General features: G+C 40.5%; 1 protein-coding gene across 2 annotated transcripts in view; it reads right to left on the bottom strand.

Annotated features, from left to right (window-relative positions):
• The window catches only part of Scel (sciellin), an 84,478-nt gene extending 64,553 nt beyond the window's left edge, over nt 1-19,925 (bottom strand). For both annotated transcript variants that reach the window (XM_035452615.1, XM_035452616.1), the window contains exons 1-7: nt 19,869-19,925; nt 19,075-19,189; nt 16,114-16,173; nt 12,409-12,477; nt 8,739-8,777; nt 6,734-6,811; nt 5,218-5,283 (exon numbers count right to left, since the gene is read on the bottom strand). In XM_035452615.1, the coding sequence (XP_035308506.1) occupies nt 5,218-5,283; nt 6,734-6,811; nt 8,739-8,777; nt 12,409-12,477; nt 16,114-16,173; nt 19,075-19,189; nt 19,869-19,911 (470 nt within the window). In that variant the 5' untranslated portion in view covers nt 19,912-19,925. The remainder of the gene's footprint in view (nt 1-5,217; nt 5,284-6,733; nt 6,812-8,738; nt 8,778-12,408; nt 12,478-16,113; nt 16,174-19,074; nt 19,190-19,868) is intronic.
• Nucleotides 19,926-23,752: the final 3,827 nt, after the last annotated feature.

Raw genomic sequence — 23,752 nt, 5'->3', positions numbered from 1 at the left:
GAAAGCAGGATAAGCACCAGGTGAGTCCCTCTAAGGACCTTTTCTAAGATGGTGCAAAATCATTTCATCTGTTCCTTAGGGAGGTGAGATGGTCTGATTACTACACTATTAATGTAAATATAACTTTGTCAACCACAGACAGGAGTGGAGGGAAAAGAGACTATTAAGGGCACTTCTATTGTCATGATCCAGGAAAGAAAGGATTCAAGGTGATCTGAGTATAAGGAGACACATAGATTCAGAAGGAATTTAGAAGATAGGATGTCACCATTGCTTATGCATTGGGCACATGTGGTTAGGTAGGAAAAGGTGGGAAAATACCTTTGAGTTTTGTGATGCTTTGCTGTCAACACAAACTAGAATCACCTGAGAAGAAAATCTCACGAGGGATTTTCTACACCAAATCAACATGTGGGTGTATCTGTGGGAAGCTATCTTAATCAGTTAATCAATGCAGGAAGACGGGGCCCAGTGTGGGCGGCACCATTCCCTAGGTAAGGGATCCTGAACTGGATAAAAGTGGAGAAATCAAGATGAACAGAAGCAAGTAAGCCTGTCTGCACTCACACCTCCCTGCTCTTTACTGTAGACATGATATAACCAGCTCTTTGAAGTTCCTGCATTGACTTCTCCACCATGATGAAATGTAACCTGGAATTGTAAGATGAAATAAATCTCCTTTCCCTCTGAATTGATTTTTGTCATGGTATTTTATCACAGCAATAGGAAGAAACTAAAGGTGTCAAATGGCTGGGAACTCTGGTGGTGTTAACAAGGTAACAGATCCGGCTTGGTAAATTGCCAAAACCGTGAACATGCTGAGTTTCCAATTATTTTGAGACATTTAAGGCAAAGTGTCAAGGAGGCAGGTAACTATCCAATGAAAATCAGAAGTCTGGAGGAACAAGTGGCTTTTGGTGTCCTGGCATTGACGCTGCTGCTGAAGGTCAGAGCATGACATCGGGAGAGAGAAGACGATGGCTTTGAGCTTTGGGCACATCAACATGTAATGATTTGGTATAGGATCATGGAGAAGAAAAGATGACTCCAGAAATTGTTTAAAAGAAAATCTAGCTTAGCTGTGCGATGTGAAAAGTGCAGGACCTGCTAGATGGGGGTGGGGGGTGTTCAAGCCCAAGGCCATCAGTGACCTTAGCGAGAGCCATTCCTAGGAGATGAAGATAACAGAAACCAGCAAAATGCAGATGGAAATCATTGGCCACTGTTACAGGTTCACAGGCAAGATGCCACTACAGCAGGGTGCAAAAGAGAGAGAATGCCAACTGAATGGATCTGAAGAATCTGCCCAGAAAATGTCAAAGATGATATTTTTAAGATGAAAGATTTGAATACAGGGAAAACAGTGTAGCAGGGGCTTGATCCTGGGGGCAGAACAGACAGATGAATGTAATAAAGTACAACTAATAAAGTTAAAAATTTTATTCAGCCTTGATTAAAAATGAAAGGAAAGTATTTGCTCTGATGGCATCAGATAAAACTTCAGAGAATATAAACCTTCTGACATATCTTGATAATTCAAAACATTGTGCTGGTTATTTGTGTTTCAAAACACTTACAAGCCGGTAAGTAAAGTAGCACACTGTTATAAGAGCAACCTCAGAAATCAGCTGGAAGAGGGAAAGGGGTTTGCGTAAGCAGACTTTACGTGCTATGTCCTACTGTCATCAATTAAATTTGTCTGTCTAACATTCATTCCAAATGGAATGAAAACCTTCAAATTTTTCAGTTTTGCCCTCTGCTTTCTTAATCATTCATAGCTGAAGACTAATGTATATGGAACGAAAAATTACCATTTTTTAGAAAATTTTATTTTATTAGTCTTGGAAATTTTAGTTTAAAAATTACTGAAACTAAAGCAAAGTCATGAGCAACAGCTACATTATTCAAACAATTAATTTATTACAATTTATTTCAAAATGTGAGAATCTTTTATTTCTTTTCCTTAATAAGAGTAAATCCATACAAAATTAAATCTTTTACCCAATTCTGTTCTTGAGCCTTAAAATTTCCTTAGGCGATGTTTCAAAATGTAAAATTGGTCTTTGTGCCATTCACATTCTCTTCTGTAAAAAACATTTTTGCTTTGTTGTTTACAATTTTGTTCATCATTGGTTTTCAGGATTTTGCATATAGTTCAGGAAAGGAGTCCAAACTTAGTTATGTGAAATGTTTAAGTTACAGGGCTGTGAAAAATCAAAACAAATGAGGGCTTATGGTTCGTTTTTGTTATTTGTTTGTTTATCTTTTGTTTTGGGTTTTTTGAGACAAGTACTTGTTTGTTTAGCTATAAATGTGATTCTGGTGGGGAAGGGTAGTTTTCTTTGTTTGAGATAGGTCCTCACTATGTGGCCCTGGCTAGCCCGGAACTCACTTGTAGCAAGGCTGGTCTTAAACTCATAGAGAGATTCACCTTCCTCTGCCTCCCAAGTTCTGGGATTAAAGGCTAAATGTGTTCTAAAACAAAATTTTATTTTGAATGTCCTTTTAGACTGGTACATGGTTGTTTAAAGTATAGCTGACATTGCCAGCCTTGTTTACTTAAATACGTAGATAAGCTATAGTTATAGATATAGATATAAAAGTTAGTATACTCATATAGATAGATTTACAGTCACAGGCATGACCATCCTTGTGTAAAGATAGATGATAGACAATGAAAATATGAAATCATGGTCTTCATTAATAAAACAGGTTGAGAACCTTTGTTCCAATTTATGCTGCATTATCAAGAGGCTTCAATACAAACACAACTGGTTTTGATTTCTTGACTAGCATGTTACCAGGAAGGGAATGATCCATGATGTGAACGGCTGCAGAGAGACCTAGGGGAAATGATTGGAAAGAGGCTGTCTTTGGAATGGTGGTGAAGTCTTAAGGTCTGTTTGAGCGCTCTTTGGGGGCTGGAGATAAGACAGCATTTCAAGGATGGACTGCATAGTGAAGGCATATCTGTGCAATGAACAGAAAACATTGAGAGAGGCAGTAAGGGGAGAGTCGGCTCTTTGAGAGAAGAGGAGAGGAGAGGACCCCAGTGCACTAGCCACAGAGAAAGAGTTTAGGCAGTATGTAAATAACCCCTGATTCTAAAATGGGAGCAGAGAGTTACATTAGTCAACAAAACCTAACAGCCTCCTCACTTCCTTAGTTCTGAGCTAGATGTTTTTTCCTAAAGAGTATTATTATTCATTTCGTCTTCCATGTAAGACACATCCAGAAAGTTGCCGAATTGTTAAGGCTGATAGCCAGGGCTGCCAGCTCCAAGCAAACCCATACACACAATCTCAACAGGCTTTGCATATATGAGAACTTGGCTCACAACCAACCCTTACACATTTTTACAAAGTTATAGAATCACTTTTTCATTGCAATGATAATTTATACTAATACCAGAAGCAAGAAGAATAGATCAAAATAAAAAGTTATTTTGGAAATATCTAGTAAGTACTTCCAGCAAAAATACCATTTGTTGTCTATCAAAGAAAATTGATCTCCTGATACTTGGGTGTGTGGGAGTGCTCTAACCAACGCAGGGAAATGTGGGTAGCTCCATGAATACTATCATCTGTAGAGCAATTACCTAGTAATACCCTGAGAAAAAGGATGCTATAAACTAGAAATAAAATCATGCTTGGAAGTTCATATAACTGGAAGTCACCTGCACATATGTATGTTTAAGAACAAAACATTTTAAGAGAAAGTGGATGTTATTCCAAATTATGATTATTCAATATGTTCTATAACTTGATTGATGTGCCATATCTATATAAATATATGAAAGATTCAGAGTGGATGTGGAATGTAACTTAATTTCTTTGACCAACTAAAGTTGAATCTTCACAGATCTAACTTCTGTTAAAGTTGAATTATAATATTCTATGTTAACATATCAATATATTATGTGTTATATATTATAAAGTTGTATTGTAATAAATTATATTAAATATGTGGAAATGTGTTATTTCCCCATATTTCCATCATTTGGAAATGAAAGAGACCCTGGAAGCTTGTGTGGAGATGAACATTTAGAAAATCCACCAATATTATATCACACACACATACAGTTTCACAATTGTAAGCAGGACAAAATCCCACTGAAATATGGAAATATTTTGGTGAAGATATTCTTGAGTTCTGACATGGAAACATGTTGGATATCTGAATACAAAGCTAGCCTGGGTCAGCGGCCCCTCCTCCCTCATGTGTTAGTGGTGACAGGAATTCAACAATTGTAGAAGAAGCGTCTCTAAAAACCAAAACACAGGCTCCATGTTTTGTTCACTGAGTGAGTCCAATAATACAGAATGATATTTGATGCAATGGTTTATCTACTGAATACTTAATTGATGATAAGTTTGCATGGGGACTGTAGAATAAGAGATCCTTCACAGAGTCTACAAGTTTAATTACATTTCTTCTCAAAAACAATAAATAAATAGAAAACATTCATTTGTCACTTCATGTTTACAATGAACTGTCACCCATATCCTCACTGGTCAACTAGGCTCACACAGCCTGGAAAAAAGGTGGACTCACAGTGGAGACCCTGATTGAAATTTGGCTCTGTTCTCCCCCCTGCCACTGTTAGGAGCTGAATTGTGTCCCCTAAAATTCTTGACTTGGTCTTCCTGTGGCATTATTTGGGATCAGGGTCTTTTCAGGTATTGTAAGTTAGTATGAGGTCATACTGGAGTAAGATGGAGTCCTAATCTAATAGATCTGGTGGTCTTAAAGGAAAAAGAAATTTGGAGTCAGCTACATGCATGGGGAAGACGCCACGTGAAGATGAAGGCTGCATGGGAATGACACACACAAAAGGATGTCTGTTCAGACTACGGAATGTCAACCATTGCTGGGAAGCCAGCAGCTACAGGGAGAGCAGGGTTCCCTCAGAGCCCTCAGGAGTCAATCCTGCTCACATTATGATCGTTCACAGTGAGGCAATACATTTGCACGCTTTATTCCACTTTGTAGTGCTTTGTCATGAAAAACATTGCAAATTAATATAGGCACCTCCTCAATTCTCAAAACTTATCACAAGGGCACTGATAAACCTGACCCCACTCCCACTGGGCACAGTCTTCTTCAGAGTTCACAAAATTGCCATCAGCTTATTCAGAGACACCACAATTATATGCTGCCAACAACTCATATTCTTCCATCAGTAGCACAGCAATTACAACTGACACCTTCCCTTACCTTCTGCTTGCTCCTGTGTTTGGAGAGGCATTGTGACCAGGAGGGGGTGGTGGGAACCAGGACTGTCTGTTAAGAAATGACACCAGTCATAACCACAGCGTTTGAAAGGCTGATCCCACCCCACATCTGGGGATGGGAGGACAGCTGATAGCTAAAAAGGCAACAAGATGATTTTTACAGGAAGCCCTGGAAATAAAATGAACACTATTCCATTAATGGAGTAAGAAGAAGGGATCTTGTACTTCAGGCTGTACCCCCCACACCAAGTGAACTGCTTTTTCCAATTCCTTTGACACCAAACAATGTGGACATTTCCTGAAAAAGTGAAAAGCTGGGAAAGAATAGTAACAATGAGATCTAAATGGCAGGTTTGTGTGTGTTCTCCACATTAATCTTCCTCTTTTTTACCTCCTTGATCTAGTTCACAATGGAAATAACAACTTTATTCTTTAGTTAAAATATGATGTTCAAACTGTGAGATGGAACACCCTGATGAGGACATTAAGACAGATGTGAACACCGGAGTGGTGCTCACCTCAGCTTCAACATCTGCTACAAACATGACCTTATAGTGCAAGGATGTAATCTCATTTAGCTATACCTGGAGCCAAGATACTGACTGAGAAGGCTATAAAATAAGAACAAAAAACTAAAATTAATGGGGGGGGGGGAAGTAACATGAGCCAGGGGAGGGATGGCGAGGCTAAGGAGACCCAGAGCCCTGGCCAACGTTCTTGAAGTAAAATGACTTGATTTGCTTAATACAAGTTTCTCCAGTTGATATAACTTCAACCTAGGTATAACTTTATGCTAAAAAAATGCTATTGTGTCATATACCATATTTGCTTCATCTGTTCCTCCATTGTTGGATACCTTGTTTTCCACAGCTCGGTTCTTGTGAGTAATGCTGGAGTAAACACTGGTGTATTTGATTGTGTTTATTTTGGCTTTAAAAACTAATTTCTAAATATTTCCACATATGTATGTATGTATGTATGTATGTATTGTCCATTGAGACTATTTCTCCCTCTACCCTACCACCCTCCATCAATTCATCCTTCCTTTAACATTTATCTGGGATATTTTGCCTTAGAGTCCTTTGTGTTAGTACTTAGGAATATACTGGGTCACACAGCAGATTTATTTTTTGTTTTATGAATCACATAAAAACCATATGTGTATGTAAATACATATATATGTAATGAAAATAGAAAGGAAATTGTCTAAAAGAACAAAGAAAACAGAATGAGGTCCCCAGGAAGGATCTTGACTCTGCTTTAACGAATTAATGAAGAATTAGCCTAAACTTACAGAGCAATGGAGGACACTGTGGGTGCGTGGTGACATGTGGTTATTCACCAATCACCATCTCAAGTTAAGCCACTCCCTGGTGCAAAACTGTCTGGAAGGTTACTTGAAGCAGCATAGCGCTTAACATCTAAGCCCACCACCAACACCATCTGGAGGAGCTTGGAGTGTAGCTCAATCAGAGGCAGATACTGGGTGCCCATCTTACCTTTTTTTCTTCACAGGGGTGGAAGCAGGTGTGGGAGCCATGGTGGTATTGTTTGCAAGAAAGGAGCTGCCAGTTGGCCTGTTTAATGAGTAGAACAGGTCATTACCTTCCTCCAGCATCTTCACCACCCCACCCCACCCCCACCTTTGAAACAATCTACTCATATCCCAGCCTACTGTCCATCTACAATACAGCATTGCACTTGAGGATGGGAAACAGTAAGAAAAAAACCCTCTTAGTTTGCTGTCTGCACACTATCAGGCTCTTACATAGCTGGTTAAAAGATGAAGTAACTCGCTGAGAAAGTCGTTAAAATCTGCTGTTAATTTGTGAAGTTCAGGCTAATCAGTTGTGCCATGCTATAGATTAGTATTCTCTTAATTTCAGTATTTTGTTGTGACTGACAGTTATGCTGGCTTTTTGCACTAGAAATATGATCTTGCCAGGCAGTAATGGTGGTGCACGCCTTTGATCCCAGCACTTGGGAGGCAGAGGCAGGCAGATCTCTGTGAGTTCTATGCCAGCCTGGTCTGCAAAGCTACACAGGGGAAACCCTGTCTCAAAAAGAAAGAAGGAAAGAAAGGAAGGAAGGAAGGAAGGAAGGAAGGAAGGAAGGAAGGAAGGAAGGAAGGAAGGAAGGAAAGAAGGAAGATGATCTTAAAAAATTGAAAAATAGACATAACTATCTCCATTTGGCATATATTCAGATCCTCAAAAAGTGGCAATGACCCAGAGCCTGTTTTACACATTAAGATTGGGATCCAGCATGAAACATGTTTTATCCTAAATACAGTTTAAAGGTAACCACGTTAAAGTTCGTCCTATTTGTGTTGCTTATAAACACTGGGAGTATATGCCAGGGAATAGACTTGTCATGATTTCATGTTTTCAAGACTCACTGGGATTGCACTGAGGAATGAGACACTGATGTGAGGGGCACTGGGGAAGAAGGTGAGGTGCAGGGTGCGGGAAAGCTGGTTGCCTAAGAAACAGGGGAAACCAGAGTCCATTGCTTTACTTTGTTTTGTTTTTATGTGCCTGGGTCTTTGGCCTGCATGCATTTCTGTGCACCACTTGCATGTGGTGCAAGAGGAAGCCAGAAGAGGGCATTAGATCCCCCAGAACTGGAGTGAGAGAGGGCTGTGAGCTGCCATCTGGATGCTAGGAATCGAAACTGGGTCCTCTACAAGACCAGCCGGGGCTCTTAACCACTGAGCTACCCCAGCCCCCAGGCCTGAGTCCATTTTAGAATATAAGACTAAAGGCACTGATCAAATGTCAGTGATTTTTTTAGGGTAACGGTAGGTAAGCTTTTTCAATACAAGCCCAGCCAGAAAAGACTTGAACCTTTGGAACCTATTTGGTTCTTCTCCTCTGCCACTAGCTCTGCCAACACCACAGGGCCTAGCTGTGAGGAGGAGTGGACACTTTGGCCTGAGGGCTGAAAGCCTTGATAGTTTTTTTCATTTTTTTATTTCATTTTACATTCCAAACACAGTTCTTCCTCCTACACCCCTTCACTTCCTCCCATCCCCCTTACTTCCCCCCAGCTCCCCCCAGTCCACTCCTCCTCACAGGTAAGAGCTCCCATGAGGAGTCAACAAAGTCTAACACAATAGGTTGAGACAGGCCCAGGCCCCTCTCCTATGCATGAAGACTGAACATGGCATCCTACCATAGGGAGCATCTCCAACAAGCTAACTCATGTACCTAGATAATATCGTGGTGCTACTGCTGCTGAGCATGGCATCCCACCCTAAGGAATGGGCTCCAATAAGCTAGCTCATGTACCAGGTTTGTCTTGTGGTCCTACTGCCAAGGGCCCCTCAGCTAGCCCAAGCTTGACAACTGTCTCCCACTTATGGAGGGCCTAGATATCTTAATAGAGAGAGCCATTATGGACTTAGGGAGAAACCTGGTGCTAGGGTAACTCCCAAGAATCCACAAGCCTTGATAGCTTTTAAATGCATACAAGGAAACACACGTCAGTTAAGAGGAAACTTACATCTTGGTTGCTTCTGGTGTCCTCAACACGGACAGTGTTCTAAAAGAAGAAACAATGGTACAGTTTCAGCAACAGTGAAATCCTAGTTAATTTTTCCTTTCTCTGTGCTTGTCCAAGAATTTAAAGTTACTGGGAAAAACTAGAGGTTACTTGAGAGGGAGAAAGAGCATTGCTATTTGAATAAATTTCATGAATTGCTTTCATGGTGCTAAAAATCTCCTGTACTAACTTCCAAGATACTCTACTTCTTCAGAAAAGCCATTATCATTAAAGTCCAATGTCTTAAGATGCTAGATTTGATCATTTCAAATGTGAAATCCATAGTCTTACCCCAAGAACACCTTAACAGAGACATAGATGAGGTAAGAATGAGGACCCTCAGCAATGGAGCCTCTCGGTTTGGAAGCCAGGCAACATTTTATTCTGCCATGAGCAAAATCAAAGGTTTTTACTTAAGAAATTCTGTTCTAAAAATATAAAGGGTAATGTGGCCTGCGCAAGGCTTGCACAATATCAACTAGTCAACATTTCAGAATGTAGCAAATAGGGGATCTAAGCCCCACCCCTAACTGAAGAGGTATTAACAGTTAATGGCTTCTAGAAAGTCAAGGTGAGATGCAGGATGAGAAAGAGTTGGTTGTCTAGGAAATGGGGCAAACAGAGTCCATTGTTTTCCTTTGCTGTGTGTGGGTGTTTTGTTTAAGAGTGCTGTTCTTGGTAGGGTGACAAAGCTCCAGTAGATGATGCCACACCCACAAGTACATAGGCAGCATAAATTTGACTTGAGCTATACAAAGAAACAATAAAGACATGGAGTATGAGTGGGGTGGCTAGAGAGATGGTTCAGCAGCAAAGAGCACTGACTGTTCTTCCAGAGGACCTAGGTTCAATTCCCAGGACACACATGGCAGCTCACACCCTCTTCTGCCCTTCTCCCAACACCAAGGCATGCACATGATACACAGATATTCATGTAGGCAAAACACCCATTAGTACAAAATTTTAAAAAAATTAAACAAAGACATTGAGAATAAGAGGTGGACCTAGGAAAAATTATAGGGAAGCATGGCAGTGAGTATGATCAAAATATATTGTGTGGATATACAAAAAGAATTGATTATATATTTTTAATATACAGAGGCTTAAAATTTACAGAAACATATTAAGCATGACTGAGAGTTGTTAGGTTAAAAAAATAAGTAACACTTAGGATTATATTAAGCCTTTTCCAAAGTTATCGAGCGCTGGTACCTATTGGTTAGTTGGTCATCCGAGCTTGGGGCCTTAACCGTTTCAGCATCAGCACGTCTGTCTGACCCTGATACTCAACACAGAAGTTTGCATAAACATTTAGTTTGTCAAACTTTTTCCAGGTCTCTTTCATGTCTCAACAATTTTATATTTAATCATTTTTTTTTTGTAAAAAAGAACTTTCCTGTGTTACATTTTATAATACTGGGAAGTGAAAGTTGAGGCTATCTTGACATCACTTGAATTTTAGGTGTGTAGTAACTGCTTTTGTTAACCTTTCTCACCCACAGAGATCTTAACTCATTTGCTATTTTCCATAGTTTACAGTTCAATGATAATACTTCCCACATTGGTAAAAGGGAATCAATGAAATACTTCAGTTGTCTTTTAAAACATTCTATAGCGCATACAATGCTTCGTGTCTGCCAAACTAATTTCTTTTTTCTCCTGAGCACACAGAAGCCACATTTGCCAACTTAAATGGTCACTAAGCTGGAACCGCTGGCCTAGGTTTTAAAGAGTGTGGGTAGAGATGTTGCTACCCAGTGCAGACCCACTGTAAAACTCCCTGCATACATTTTATGCTCATTCTTCCCCTTCCACTACAGTTTTGCTGCCCATGGGTTGAAGAGGGCAGCATTAAAACATGGAAAGAGTTTCAGAAAGTGCCTGAGTCACTCTGGATACTAGGCTGTCATGAGTCAGGCAATGATCCATTGTGTTAAACCATTTAGACCTGGGGAGAAGGAAGGATGGAATGAAGACACCCTATCTTGACAAATTAGTCTACTGAGGTTAGGTCCTAGAAGAGAACCCACTGTTATTCTGTTTGATGGACATATTATTAAATTAATTCCTTGTCATTATAACCATACATGAATGCATCTGAGAGGCTTCAATTTTCGGTAGACTGCAATTGACACAGTGACTCACAACTGTAGTGGACAATGATTAACACAGAGACCCACAACTGGCCAACGTGCAGAGAAAAAGGACACTGCAGAGTATTCAGCTCCAAATGTGTACTACAGGCCCTCCTCCAAAAGCTCAGGGATCTCATTGCTGAAGAGGGGACAGAAAGAGTGTAAGATACAGAAGCAGCGGACGGCTACAAGGGAACAGTGTGTTCAGGACACAGCAGGGCAGGTGCACATAGACACTCACAGAAGTTGTGATAGCATGCACAAATCCTGTGCTAGCCAAAAGTCCAAATGCCAGCACCTGAAGATGGGGGTTGGGCAAGAAGTCCCACACCTAGCCATGGAGCTATAGGCGGTTGTTAGCTTCCTGAAGAGGGAGACCATTTTCTCTAAAACTGTATCCCCTGAGAAGCTGACCACACTCTGGGGGGAACCCCATGTCAGCACCAATTAGTCTTGATAGGAAAAGAAAGAAAACAGGACAAAGAGTTGACTGAGTGTGGTGGTTTGAATAAGAACCATTCCCATAGACTCATTGTGTGAATAACTGGTACCCAGTTGGTGGACCTGTTTGGGAAGAATTAGGAGGTGTGGCCTTGTTAAAGAAAGTGTGTCACCAGGGGTGGGCTTTGAGGTTAAAACCATGAGCACCACTCCAAATGTGCTCTCCCTTCTTCTGCCTCGTGGTTGTGACCAAAATGTGAACTCTCGGCTGTTCCTTTACCTGCCTCTGAAACCCGAAACCAATTAAATGCTTTCTTTTATAAGTTGCCTTGGTCATAGAGCTTCATCAAAGCAATAAAAAAGTAACTAATTCAGAGAGTGTGGAATGGGGCGGATCTGGGTGTGGAGGGGGGAAAATCATCAAAATAGGTTTACACATTCATTTCAAAGGAAAGAGTATTTTTAAAACAACCAAGAGAAAGCTTTACTTCCACAACAGAACACTAGGGGGCTCCCTAACCTAGTCTATTAAAATTAATTTCCACACCAGCTTCAGGATCTTTATTTTTGATGTCACACATTATTTAAACTTTGTTAGCACCGTTCATGTTTCCTGCAACAATGTTTATACTTACAAGTAGTTTCTCAGAAGCTGCTGTCTCTCCACCATCCCAGCTGAAGAACCCAAGACCGGAGAATAAGGACTGGCATCCCTCAGTTGAAATTTTAACTAACAGATTCCATGCAGGTCTATCCTACCCACACTCAATACTCATATTCAAATCACAGTCTTTTAAATAAATACACTGTTCCCTAAAACCTAGGCCTTTGGAAAAATAAAAAATCTTGCTAAAAATCTAGGCTAAGATTCAGTGAGTTGAGGAGACAATTCAGTATTAAGAGGCTTCTTGTCCTTGAGAAAAAATAGCGCCAGTGCAAAAAAGAAAAAAAAAAATACTTCAGTAAACACTCCAACCCTCCCTGCATTGTAGGAATGGACTTGACACTAGCACATAGTGGATTAAAAGCACTGACATGGTCAACAAGCTCCTCACCTGTCCAGAGTGTCATCAGATCTGTACCGGCTAATTGTGGCTTTCGGTTCATCTCTTTCAGTAATTTTCCTGTAATGAACATAGTTACCAAGAGATAAAATTACAAAATTAGCTCACAAAACCTATCATAAATTTGACAAAATATTGACCTATTTCGCTAGGAAAAGGTACATGTTAGCAAGAACAGACAAAGTTGGCATACACATGTCTTCCAAATTTTGCCTTAGGTAAAATAAACTAGGTCAAACTCAATCCCTGCTGCTAATACACAATTCTTCACTGGTCCCAGTGATTCCTCCATGCTCTCACAAGTGCTGACGTGTGACACACTCACACTGTGAAGTGTAGCACAGTCACACTGAGGTTAAAGACATATGACACTAATACTAGCGTATGCTCTTCCAGTGTTGCAGGTTTCTACAGAATAGGAGTATCGGATCATCGTGTATGCTTTGCCGCGTTTTATTAGATGCTGTAAGCCCTCTCCAGGAGCTAACTCCTGCAAAGCTTTATTTAACATTCAGCACCATGGACAGGCACAAAAGCCAAACACTTGTAGCGGAAAGAGCAGAGAAGGAACAGAAAGTCCAGAAAGAAATGGAAAGAAGAGAGTGGAAGATGAAATGACAGATGTGAAAAAGGAAACGTGATGATGGGAGTGGTTAGGAGAGGAGCAAAAAGAAAGGAAGACGGGGAAAGTGGAGAAGGAGAAGAAAATAAGGAGAGGAGGCTCAACGTTGAGAAACATGGCCAAAGGAAGATGGAAGCTGCAAATACTTTTACCCAATGGATCAAATAGAAGAAAACTTAATGCTTCTCGGAGTCCTATGACCCATGAAGAGCAGGCTTTGTGAGAAACTATGGTGTGATTTATTATGTTTGCATTTCTTGGTTTAATTTTTAAACTCGAAGTAGTAGGCAATATTAAACACATTTTGCTAACTAAAAATGCATCTTATTTACCCACTCGGGGCTGGAGGGACAAGTTACAGACATATATCCAAAGGCAAAAAGTGACTGATGTGATAAAAGCAGTTCAGGCAAAAGTCAAGGAAGTAATATGTTGAGGAAACTGATTTTTAAATAGGAGAACCAGAGGATTTCCTGATAAGGTTCAGGAAGATAAACGGATATAGACATTTACAAACAGGCTGATTACACAGTACCGTGAAGGCAAAACAAGGAAAGAAAACTATACTACATTTCTCAAGTTTTGAAGACAACTTCCGAATGAAGTCATGAAGCTGTAAAAAGGCCATCTTTGAAAGGTTTGTAGCAACATGACAGAGTGCTGTCTATTATGTGAAAAGTTCTAGATTCTACTCTCACTATTTCAAAACAAACAAATTACACAAAGCAAAAAAACATAAACAGTTTTGCAACAATAACCAGCCCATTCACAAACACCATCACTGTAGATTATGGTTGACTTTGTTCTTCCTAGCTCTTAGCACAAAAGTAATACTTCCTGAAGTTCCAAACTCTGTGGAGAATTATAGCATTATTTATTATTATTTATTTTCATTTTCTCCTCTCCCACACCTTCAACATAGATGCAGATTCACTGGAAGCTGCGGTTGTCTTGGATCCAGTTATCAGATCAATGTATGGCTCCAAGGATATTCCATGGATGATATTAACTTGATTGGCATTCCTTGACAAGGTCTGTCCAAGGAACTACACAGTGAGACTTTCCAGGTTCAGATAATATAACACTGTTATCTGAGATGATGGGGCTATGTTAGCTCAGTCTCTGCCCTGCCAGCTCTTTACACACATTGTCACCTCTGCTGGAAACTCTTCTCCTATGCCCATCAACTGGCTTCAATTCAAAGCTTCCTCCTCATTCTTTAGGCAGTGACATCCACCAAAGACCACTTCTGTGGTGGGGTTTGCAAAGAAATCTCTCATTTTTCTCTGGTCACACATCTAATCCATAGCTACTCCTTACAGTAAACCACAGTACTGTGGCTCATGATCTTTTCCATGAATGTAAGAGCGTCATACTGTCTGAGCTTGTTCATGTATCCCTGTGCTCCCAGAACTCAGCAGATGCTCCAAGGTGGCTTCATGACTACCACAGGAAACCCTTGGGGCTGGGTTGAGAAGTGACAAGCAGCATCATTTGAGTCAGTACCAGGAGAGTCTGCCATACGCCTTGAGGAGACTTATTCTATGATATTAGTTGTAGGTCATCTCTAGGTTCACAGAGCCCTATTACTAATGATAAAAGTTTGGTATACTGCATCAGCCAAAATGCTGGTGACCAAGGGGAAGAGTTCAGGAAACCATATGATTTTAAATGCAAAGTTAGCATAGATGGCACCAAGGTCCTGTTATACTAAGGTGCACAGTGGCTATGCTGAGAAGATGAAGCTTGGTTCTCATTGCCATGGTTTAAAATGAGAGAGAGAGAGAGAGAGAGAGAGAGAGAGAGAGAGAGAGAGATTGAGTGTGTGTGTGTGTGTGTGTGTGTGTGTGTGTGTGTGTGTGTGTGTTCTTGCGCGCACGCGTGTGCATGCATTCTCCAGTGTTCTGGAGAAAGGCTGTTTAAATGCATGGAACAATTTCCATTGATTGTTGGACTCAAATAATCAGTGTCTTTTTGCTTGGTGAAATGAAGGCCCACTGTAAGCCAGGTGCTAAATAATGAAGAATAAGGTGAAATCACAGAGGGTGAATCCCTAAACCACAGGACATCAAATTAAAATTCCTTCAGGAAAAAAAAACTCCATTATAAAACTGGTTATCATACTGATAGACCAATATTTCTTTATAAAATACAATTGTTTGACAGCACTTTCAAAGACAGTAAATCAGGAAGTGGGGGCAAGGGGCAAATTAGAGCCAAGTATGTGGCATATGTGTAAAAACTGTCACCTATTATTTTTATACTAACTTTAAAAAGAAATAAAACCAACAGTTAATCGGTTGAGCTTTAAAAAAAAAGAAACTGGCCTTAGGAACACAAAAAAGTTAGGCAACTTTAAAACAGTTCAAATTTATGAAAAAGTTCCAAATGGTTTAGAGAAATTCAAGGTGTATACTTAGTTATTTTATTTTAATCCATACTCCCTTACCAAATATTTCTTACTGGTACACAAATACGAGCCACTGCACCAGATGAAACTTGGCTGTGATGAATATTTAGATTCTTCTCACAGGTGTGGCTGTCCCTAAACCTGTGAGCACAAGCCTGCACCAGTGAGAATGTTATCTGTCTGATGGATCTGAGATTGTATATACCACTGTCATTCCTCATTTTATCTGAATGGTACTATTGATCTGCACTTGTCAGTCTACTTAGTAATACGGATAAGTCAGTGTTTTGCCACAAGCCCATGGCTTTCATCAAAGAACTATGCTGTCCCACATAGCATATGAGCTCTGAAGCTACTTCTGTAGTTTCGGCTTCCTTTCCCTACGTATCAACGATGTCTTCTCTGGGCATGTCCTTATGAGAGCATGTCCCTGACAGTACAGTGGATGAGATGGTTTATCAGCCTCCTGCAGGCCATAGTTCTGGGAACTGACACAGTGTGGTTTTCTGGGAGAAAGCCCTAATAATATCCCAGATTCCCTTTTGCATGTGTATATGCTGAAGAAAGCCCAAGGCTAGATACAAGTACTCATCGGGCTTGAACAAGTTTTCTCTCTAAACCTCCATTTTTTGTTTTAAATGATGTAATTGCTGGAGACGCTTACCTGTCCAAGGCATCATGGGAGTTATGCCGGTTGAGCACCACCCTACCATAATTTTCATCTCTGCAGAGAAAGACCCAAATTAAGTTACATCAAAAGTTACCATAATGTTTGCTAAGCACTAAATAAGAGAGACAGGAACAGAGTTTACAACTTCAGGCAAGGTTAATTTGTTTTACTCCAGGCCTAACAGCACAACCATAAATCTAAATTAACCAGTCACAACTTGCAGGAGTAGAGTGGAGTGAAACAAGTTTGACCGTACAAAAGGCCATTTGTCCCACGAGATTTCCTCATGATTCAACAATGAGTCAGTGCCCTGTTTGTTGTGATTGTTGTTGTTTTTTTTTTTTTTTCTTTTTAACCAGAGTATGGGAACATAGGTCCATTGACTTTGTGTGTATTAGTTCTTTCCTACAAGAAGAAAGGACAGTTTTCTGTAAACATTCTTCAGTTTTAATTAAAGCCTATTATGTCTGTACATTTTGATGGATTTGACCATTTGTCTTGACCAACTATAAGGAAACAAGTACTAATGCTTCAAATGAGGGAGACTAATCATTTGCAGGAGATGAAGCCCATTTTTTTGAACATGAGAATGAATGTGCCTTAAAATGCCTGTTAAATTAGGCAGGGGAGACATTGTGTATGCTGGTCAACAGATGAGGTCATTCGTCAGAGATTTTGTGGCTTTCTTAAAAAAAACATGTGATTAGCAAGTGACAAAGGTGGTTTAGGGCTCAGATCTTTGTTTCCTGTCCTCCATTCTCTTTACAGTCAACCCTTAGATAGAATTTTATACCTGAGTTGCCAAAGCTATGCCCTTCTTACCTTGTGGGGTGGACATGGAAGTGCAGGCAACTTTAGGAATTTGCCTTGAAAGCCAGCAGAGAGCAAGTACCTGAACTTCTTCCTGCCAACCCCCCAAACCTGAAACACCACATTTTCTCTGGTTGAGCGCCATTAGCATTACTCAACATTCTGAAACTATGTTTAATAAAGCTATAAAGGAAACTTAAAAAGAAAGGTGAGCAGAGAAATTGAAACAATTTAACAAAGCATACACCCTCAGAAGGCTACCGAGGGAAAGTTCCCCTCTTCCCTGGCATCCTTCTGCAAGATTCAAGACAGCACATCAGGTACCAGGCATGTTTTCACCTGAAAACAAACCACAACACACAGCCCAGAACTGGGCCAGTGGGAGCTGGAAAAGCACCAGAGCCAATTTCCCCTTCACTCAGCAGCTACCATGCCATCCAAGCTAGCTTCCCTGGGCCTGATCAGAATCAACATTCATACCCACCATGACTTATCGTAAGCATCTCTACCTTCATCCCTCTGTATAAATACTAGAAGCCAAATTCTATCACATGGCCACAACAGAAAAAGAGAAGTACTCTCACAGAAGAGCTAAGTGCAGACTTGTAGGAAGGAGAGCTTGTGGTCTAACAGTGATGAGTCTCTGTACCTCACTGTAAATCCTTAAATAAGATACAATAGCAGAAGGCAACAGATGCTTTTGCTACTTATTGCCGTCATGAGTACCTTCCTCAAATAAGCATGTCTGGCTAGTGTGTAAAAGTTAGATTAAGTATCCCAAAATGCAGTTTCTCAATTTAGTTTGAGAGTTTGGCTGTGAGGTCTATCCCTCACACCTCAGGATGTTTAACAATACTTTGGACCTCTCCTCACTAAGTGTTAGCTGTGTTTCCCAATTTTATGACAAAAAATATCTCCCAACATTGCCAAACATCCCCTGAGGTAAGATTGCCTCTGATTAATGGTAGAATGGAAATACAATGGATCATATTAAAATATCAATTCCACCACATCACAGCTGTGTGCCATTTGGACAAATTACATAGCTTTTCAGAGCTGTAGATTTCTCTCCTATAAAATGATATTACAATCCCTACCTTATATGTTTATAAGTCCTTGTGATACTTCATGAACCAGATACTTAACACAAAGTTTAACACGTAAAGAAATCAGAAAATGTATCCATAGCTATGCATCATTTATAATTCATAACTAATAATAAAAATGGATCTGGGTTATATGCATATCTATCATAAATCTGTTGTGTAATAATCTTTTTGTACACTGTGAATATGTGTCATTCTGATTGGCTTAATATAAACCTGAACAGCCAATAGGCAGGCAGGATTTCCAGGGCAGAGAGAATGCTGGGAAGAAGGGCAGAGTCACAAGGAGACACAGAGGAAGCCTGACACGTAGGAAACGAGGTAGTAAGCCATGAGCCACGTTCCAGTGCATAAATAAATAGAAATGGGCTCATTTAAGTAATAAGAGCTAGGTAGAAAAAAGCCTGAGATACCAGCTGAGCTTTCATAATTAATAAGAAGTCTCCATTAGTGTTTTAGGAGCTGGTTAAAGGGACAGAGAAAGACTCTATATAGTCTATTGCTAGAAGCCTATGGTTTTAGCTAGCAGAAGCAATGTTCAAAGCCAGTGAAACTTTGCCAGTGTTTGCCCTTAAATAAGGCCATGTTTTTTCCAGCCACCTAGAGGTAGATGGGCCAGAAATGGGTGGGAGTTCGTTGATTTTACTCATGCATGTAGAAGTTTTAATTATTATTCCACACTTGTAAATCTGAAAAGTTACTGGCATGATCAATACATCATAGAGGAGATTAAATGCCACCTTTTGGAAGACTGGGATGTCTTGTTTTCTTTCCAGTTTACAAAGGAAGCACAGACAGCTCTTCTAGGTGACAGCCCTGCTCTCCTCTGTAATAGCTCACATTCTTTCATACATTCTTTCATATGTAAATGCTTGTTTTTAAAAGTGCAGGTTTTCTTACTGACGTATGCTTTCTAAATCTTTCTAAACAGACTATGTAGCCACGTGCTTTAATGGGAAAGCCTGCTTCTTAGATGGTCCTATCTTTCCATCAAAGATACCTCTCATCCGGCCCCCCATCCTGCCCTCTCCACACTTACTTTTCCTCCTCAGGGCGTTTCTTTATCCAACTGTTATCCTGCAGGAAAGCCCTTCTTTTGTTAACATCGTGAAAACCCTGCTGTCTCAGTGCAGCCCCCTGGACGCTCTTCATATCTACCAAGAGAAACACGAACAGCCGTGGTACGGTGAGCAACAGTGTGGGGCGTTAACCAGAAGGTCTTGAGAGGAGCGTCTTGCTGGCCTCGTCTGCACTGGCAAGTCTAGTAGCAGGGCGCCCCAGCAAGAAAGAACAAATCCCACACCCCATCACCAAAGATAACAAATAAAACTGCTCAGGTGCCAACTGAAACTACCAGTGCAGCTCAGGAGGCCCCATCTGAGGCCTGGAGAATGCAGGATCATCGGGCTGAGACAAACCCAACTAGGGTTTAGTGGGCAGCCGTTCTGCTCAATAGAAACCGGCTTTAGAAACGCACTGTAAATTGGGTGCACTTGATTACACATGGCTTAGCTCATGAATCTCACAGGCACCAGGGCACAGATCGCCCTCCAAAAGACATTTTAAATTTTTTAAATTACAATGGCATAAATGGAAACGACATCATTTTAAAAGTGTATTTTAATATTTTAAAGAATTTCACAAATGAGTAATACATTTCCATCATATTCCCATCCCCTTCCTTCATTCTTACTTTAAAAAAAAAAGACGCCTAACTTAAGTAAAGCTTGTATAATAAAGCCACTGTAAATAATAAACATATATGATAAAATGTATAATCTATGAGCTGTTTTTATATTTTAGCAATATTTTAGTAAATGTTATCTGTATTACCATTTCCAGTAGGAGACTTTTTTCTTGAAGAAAGATTCGACATGCTGGATTCCAGTGAGGATCTAAAATAAAAATGGGGATGAGAGAAAATACAGCAATGGCATTAAGAACCTTCAAGGAGCAATTGAATTGCTAAGATTTATTTTTCAATGATAGTGGCAAAGCCTGCAAGTATAATAAATGTTACATAAAGTGCCTTCCAAGAAATTGAGGGAATATCTGTTCCAAAGAATTTATTTTATGCATGGGAAAAATGAGGCCCAGAGTGTTTCACATCCCCAAGGCTATACAATAAGCAATTAATTCAATTCCGTTTTCAACTGATTCATGCATTCAGTCAATGAACGTGCACTGAGTACCTGCATTGTGCCTGGCCCTGAGATGGGAATAGAGCACAATGAGTTGGACAAATGTTTGGTCATGGTAAATGGACAGAACATCAGAGGGGAAGAAGGCCTTAAGACAGGCTTACCAATTCCTTCTAGGAAAATCAAAGTAAACCCAGCCAACTGGTGTGTCATGAGACAGGAAGCAGCAAGATGCACAGATCTAGGGAAACACTGGAGATTCTAAACAACCATCCCATGGCGAATCTCCAAGGTCCTTAGCCATGACCAGCCACCACTATTGAGGTGTGAACAGCTTAAGACATTCCCAATCTCAGTTCTTCCATGATGCCATTCCCCAGAAACTATTCATAGCCCCTTATATTTACACATGCATTACAAAGCTGTATTTGATGGAAGCCAACACAATTTCTCAGCCGGTAAAGGCAATTGCCACCAAGCCTGATGACCTGATTTAATCTCAATAATCTGTAGTCAAATGGGTGGAAGAAGAGAACTGACTCCCATAAGTTGTCTTCTGGCCTCCACACATGTGAGCAAGCATACACATAAGAAATAAATAAATGAAAACAGATTCTTAATGACTGTGTTAGCATGAACACAGCTAGGACTGGCTACAGTATTTATGTTCGTCTTGATAACAGTTGCATTTTTCTCCTCTTCTTAAAAGAAATTAAAATGAGAACACTTCCATGAATCTTAAGAGCATTGCAGACCTAAGGCACTGGGCCTAGTCAGTCCTCAGTTACCTTGAAAGTGGGGTTTACATCTCTAAATCCAGAAAGTCCCAAGCAAATGGGGATAGCTAGTCACACTAGACAGGTACTCGTGTCTTTTGTGGCACCAGATAGCATACTGAACTTGAAGGACCATTCAATCTTAACTAAGAAGTAAATTCTAGGTCCAATTTATCACATTCAAGTTCTACAATCCTAGCCCTTAACTTTTCCCTTCAAACAGATAATTCAGCTAGTCGCCTACCTCTTGACGTTGTTATGATGATAATGATCAAATGAATAATGCTCACAAAAAATACTTTGTTAAACTATAAATGCTACTTAGTACAGTATGATCAGCTGTAGTATAACCTGGAGATTCTAAAGACCTGTCTACCGCCATCTTTTGATGTCGCAAGTACTTCCATCCATATTGTCATAGCCATAAGGACATGTCCGTGTAACCTGGAAATGACTGATGTCCAGTCCCGTATCTCAAGGCAGAGGCAATTCTGTGAGATAATGTGCACTTGGGGATTTACTATGGGATCTCGATGAAGCTCAGTTGCCACAAAGCATATCTTTGCTCGGCTACTTCAGCCTCCCCATCGCTCAGTTTCTGTCCCTGAGACTATACCTGCCAAAAGTCACAGACACCCAACTTCCCTCTCATGCTCTGCTTCTAAGGAGCCAGATACACAACAAAGACAAACAGCATCAATCATGGTCACTGTCTCCCTAAGCTGGGAGTCACCTTGGGACCTCACAGCTCACATTTCTCATCTACAAATAAGGCAAAAAAAAAATAAAAAGAGGCAAAGTCAAGCTGTCGTGAGAATCCAATGAGGACACATGTACAGTGTCAAATCATTGTCCAGCTCCAGTGGGTACCCAATAATTCTTAACTTCATGCCTTTATTTTTTGCTTTGGAAAACAGTGAGCAAAAACAGGAGAGGGGGGAGAGTATAAGGAAGGGATAGCACAAGTTTTGTACATAGGCAAATGGATATTCAGTGAGGGTGGGACAGCCCCTGGCTGGCTCGTTTGGAGGTTGACAAGCTGTGTTAGGAAAATGGAGTGAAGAGAAACCTAAAAACAAGCATAGAGTTACTGAGATGGCTCAGAGGATAAGGGTGCTTGCCATCATGCCTAATGAGCTCAATCCTCAGGATCTACATGGCTGAAGGAGAAAACTGACTGCCAGGGACTGTCCTCTGACTCCCTCATGTATTTGTAACAAGTGTGACAAGAACATACGCTCCTCTCTCTCTCTCTCTCTCTCTCTCTCTCTCTCTCTCTCTCTCTCTCTCTCTCTCGCTCTGTGTGTGGGGGTATCTCACACACAGAGAGATAAATAAATTAATAAGAAGAAAGAAGGGAGGGGAGGAAGGAAGGAAGGATGGATGGTTGGATGGAAGGAAGGAAAGATAACACTTATCTCAATTATTCACTAATTTTGCCTCAATTTTATCCCTCCTTCTTGGGATCCCTGGCTTGCCCATTTCCTATTTCCAAATGGAATCTGATTAAGTTTTCCTTTTTCCTTCTTAGCTGACAAAGATGGGGACTATTTCAGCTGACTGAACTATGATTCTGAGGTGGTCAACATATTTAATGTATGTTTGATTACACGTTTGCAAAGATTGCAAGTTCAGTTGTCAAACCAGGAACAGGGTAAGTGGAGAAAAGACATCATCTAATTATTTGTTTACTGGGCTGTTTCTTCTAAGAAGCTGGCCTTCAGTGAGCAAGGCCTAGGCTTCCTCTTTTGTTCCCAGTGTAGGATAATGCAGACACTGCCTAGCTATTTCCTATTCTGAATCCTACTCTCAAATTCACATGTTGAACTCTAACCTTCTATCAGACTACGATATTTGAAGATAGTGACTTTCAAGAAGGGAAAATTAAAATAAGGCCTTTGGGGAAGCAAGAACCATTATTCATCTGCAAGCCAAGAACCTGAACACATTGACACCTTCCTTGATTTTGGACATCCAGCCTCCACAATTGCCAGACAATACATTTCTGCTGTCTATCTTAGCACGTCTCTGTGAGGTATTTTGTTGTGGCATCCCTAGAAAACCAATCCAGTACTTACGAAAGAAATGATCACGCTTCTACAAAGTAGTCATATCTCTCAAAGAACTTGGGGCCACACTGTCCCTAATTTGTGCCCTCAATTTCTTTAACTGTCATATTACACAGAGCAATGACCAATATCATAAACGTATGTTAGCTGGGCCCCTGCTTTGAGAGCATAATGTACATCATAGACCTTATCTCTCACCATCAATTGAACTCTGTGAGGTGGCTATTATTATTGCCAGCACTCAGATAAAACATGTGAAGTGTAGGAACACTATAACTTGCTGAGCTGCAGAGGCAGATTTCTCAAGCAAAGCCAACTCTTTTCTGAGCACCCAGCAATCATGAGTCACCCAAAGACTAGACAGGTACCCTGGAGATAGAGTGACAGATATATTGCTCGTTAGGGGCCTGCCTGACCCATGACATCTCACAAGTCCAACAAGTTCTACCCACATCGTATCAGGGCAACCAAGGCAGCCTTTCAAGGAATCATTGCTGCAGACGAACCTTTACAGAAGAGTCACTGTTGTGTATTCTTGAACATTACCTTCGTTATAAAACATGTGTCAATAAAAAAAACCTGCACATGAGTGGTCACAGCAAGATTTTTTGTAATAGCAAAAAACCAGTGGAACTAACCTAAACACTGATCAAATGAATGGATAGTTTGGCATATCCTCACAGTGGACTATTGCTCAGGAATACACAGGACTGAAGTACTGCTCCATGCTA

This window comes from Cricetulus griseus (genome assembly GCF_003668045.3).
Source record: "Cricetulus griseus strain 17A/GY chromosome 1 unlocalized genomic scaffold, alternate assembly CriGri-PICRH-1.0 chr1_1, whole genome shotgun sequence".
NCBI classification, from domain to species: Eukaryota; Metazoa; Chordata; class Mammalia; order Rodentia; family Cricetidae; genus Cricetulus; species Cricetulus griseus.
The sequence above is the reverse complement of the archived record's forward strand: the minus strand, read 5'-3'. Positions and strand labels throughout refer to the sequence as shown.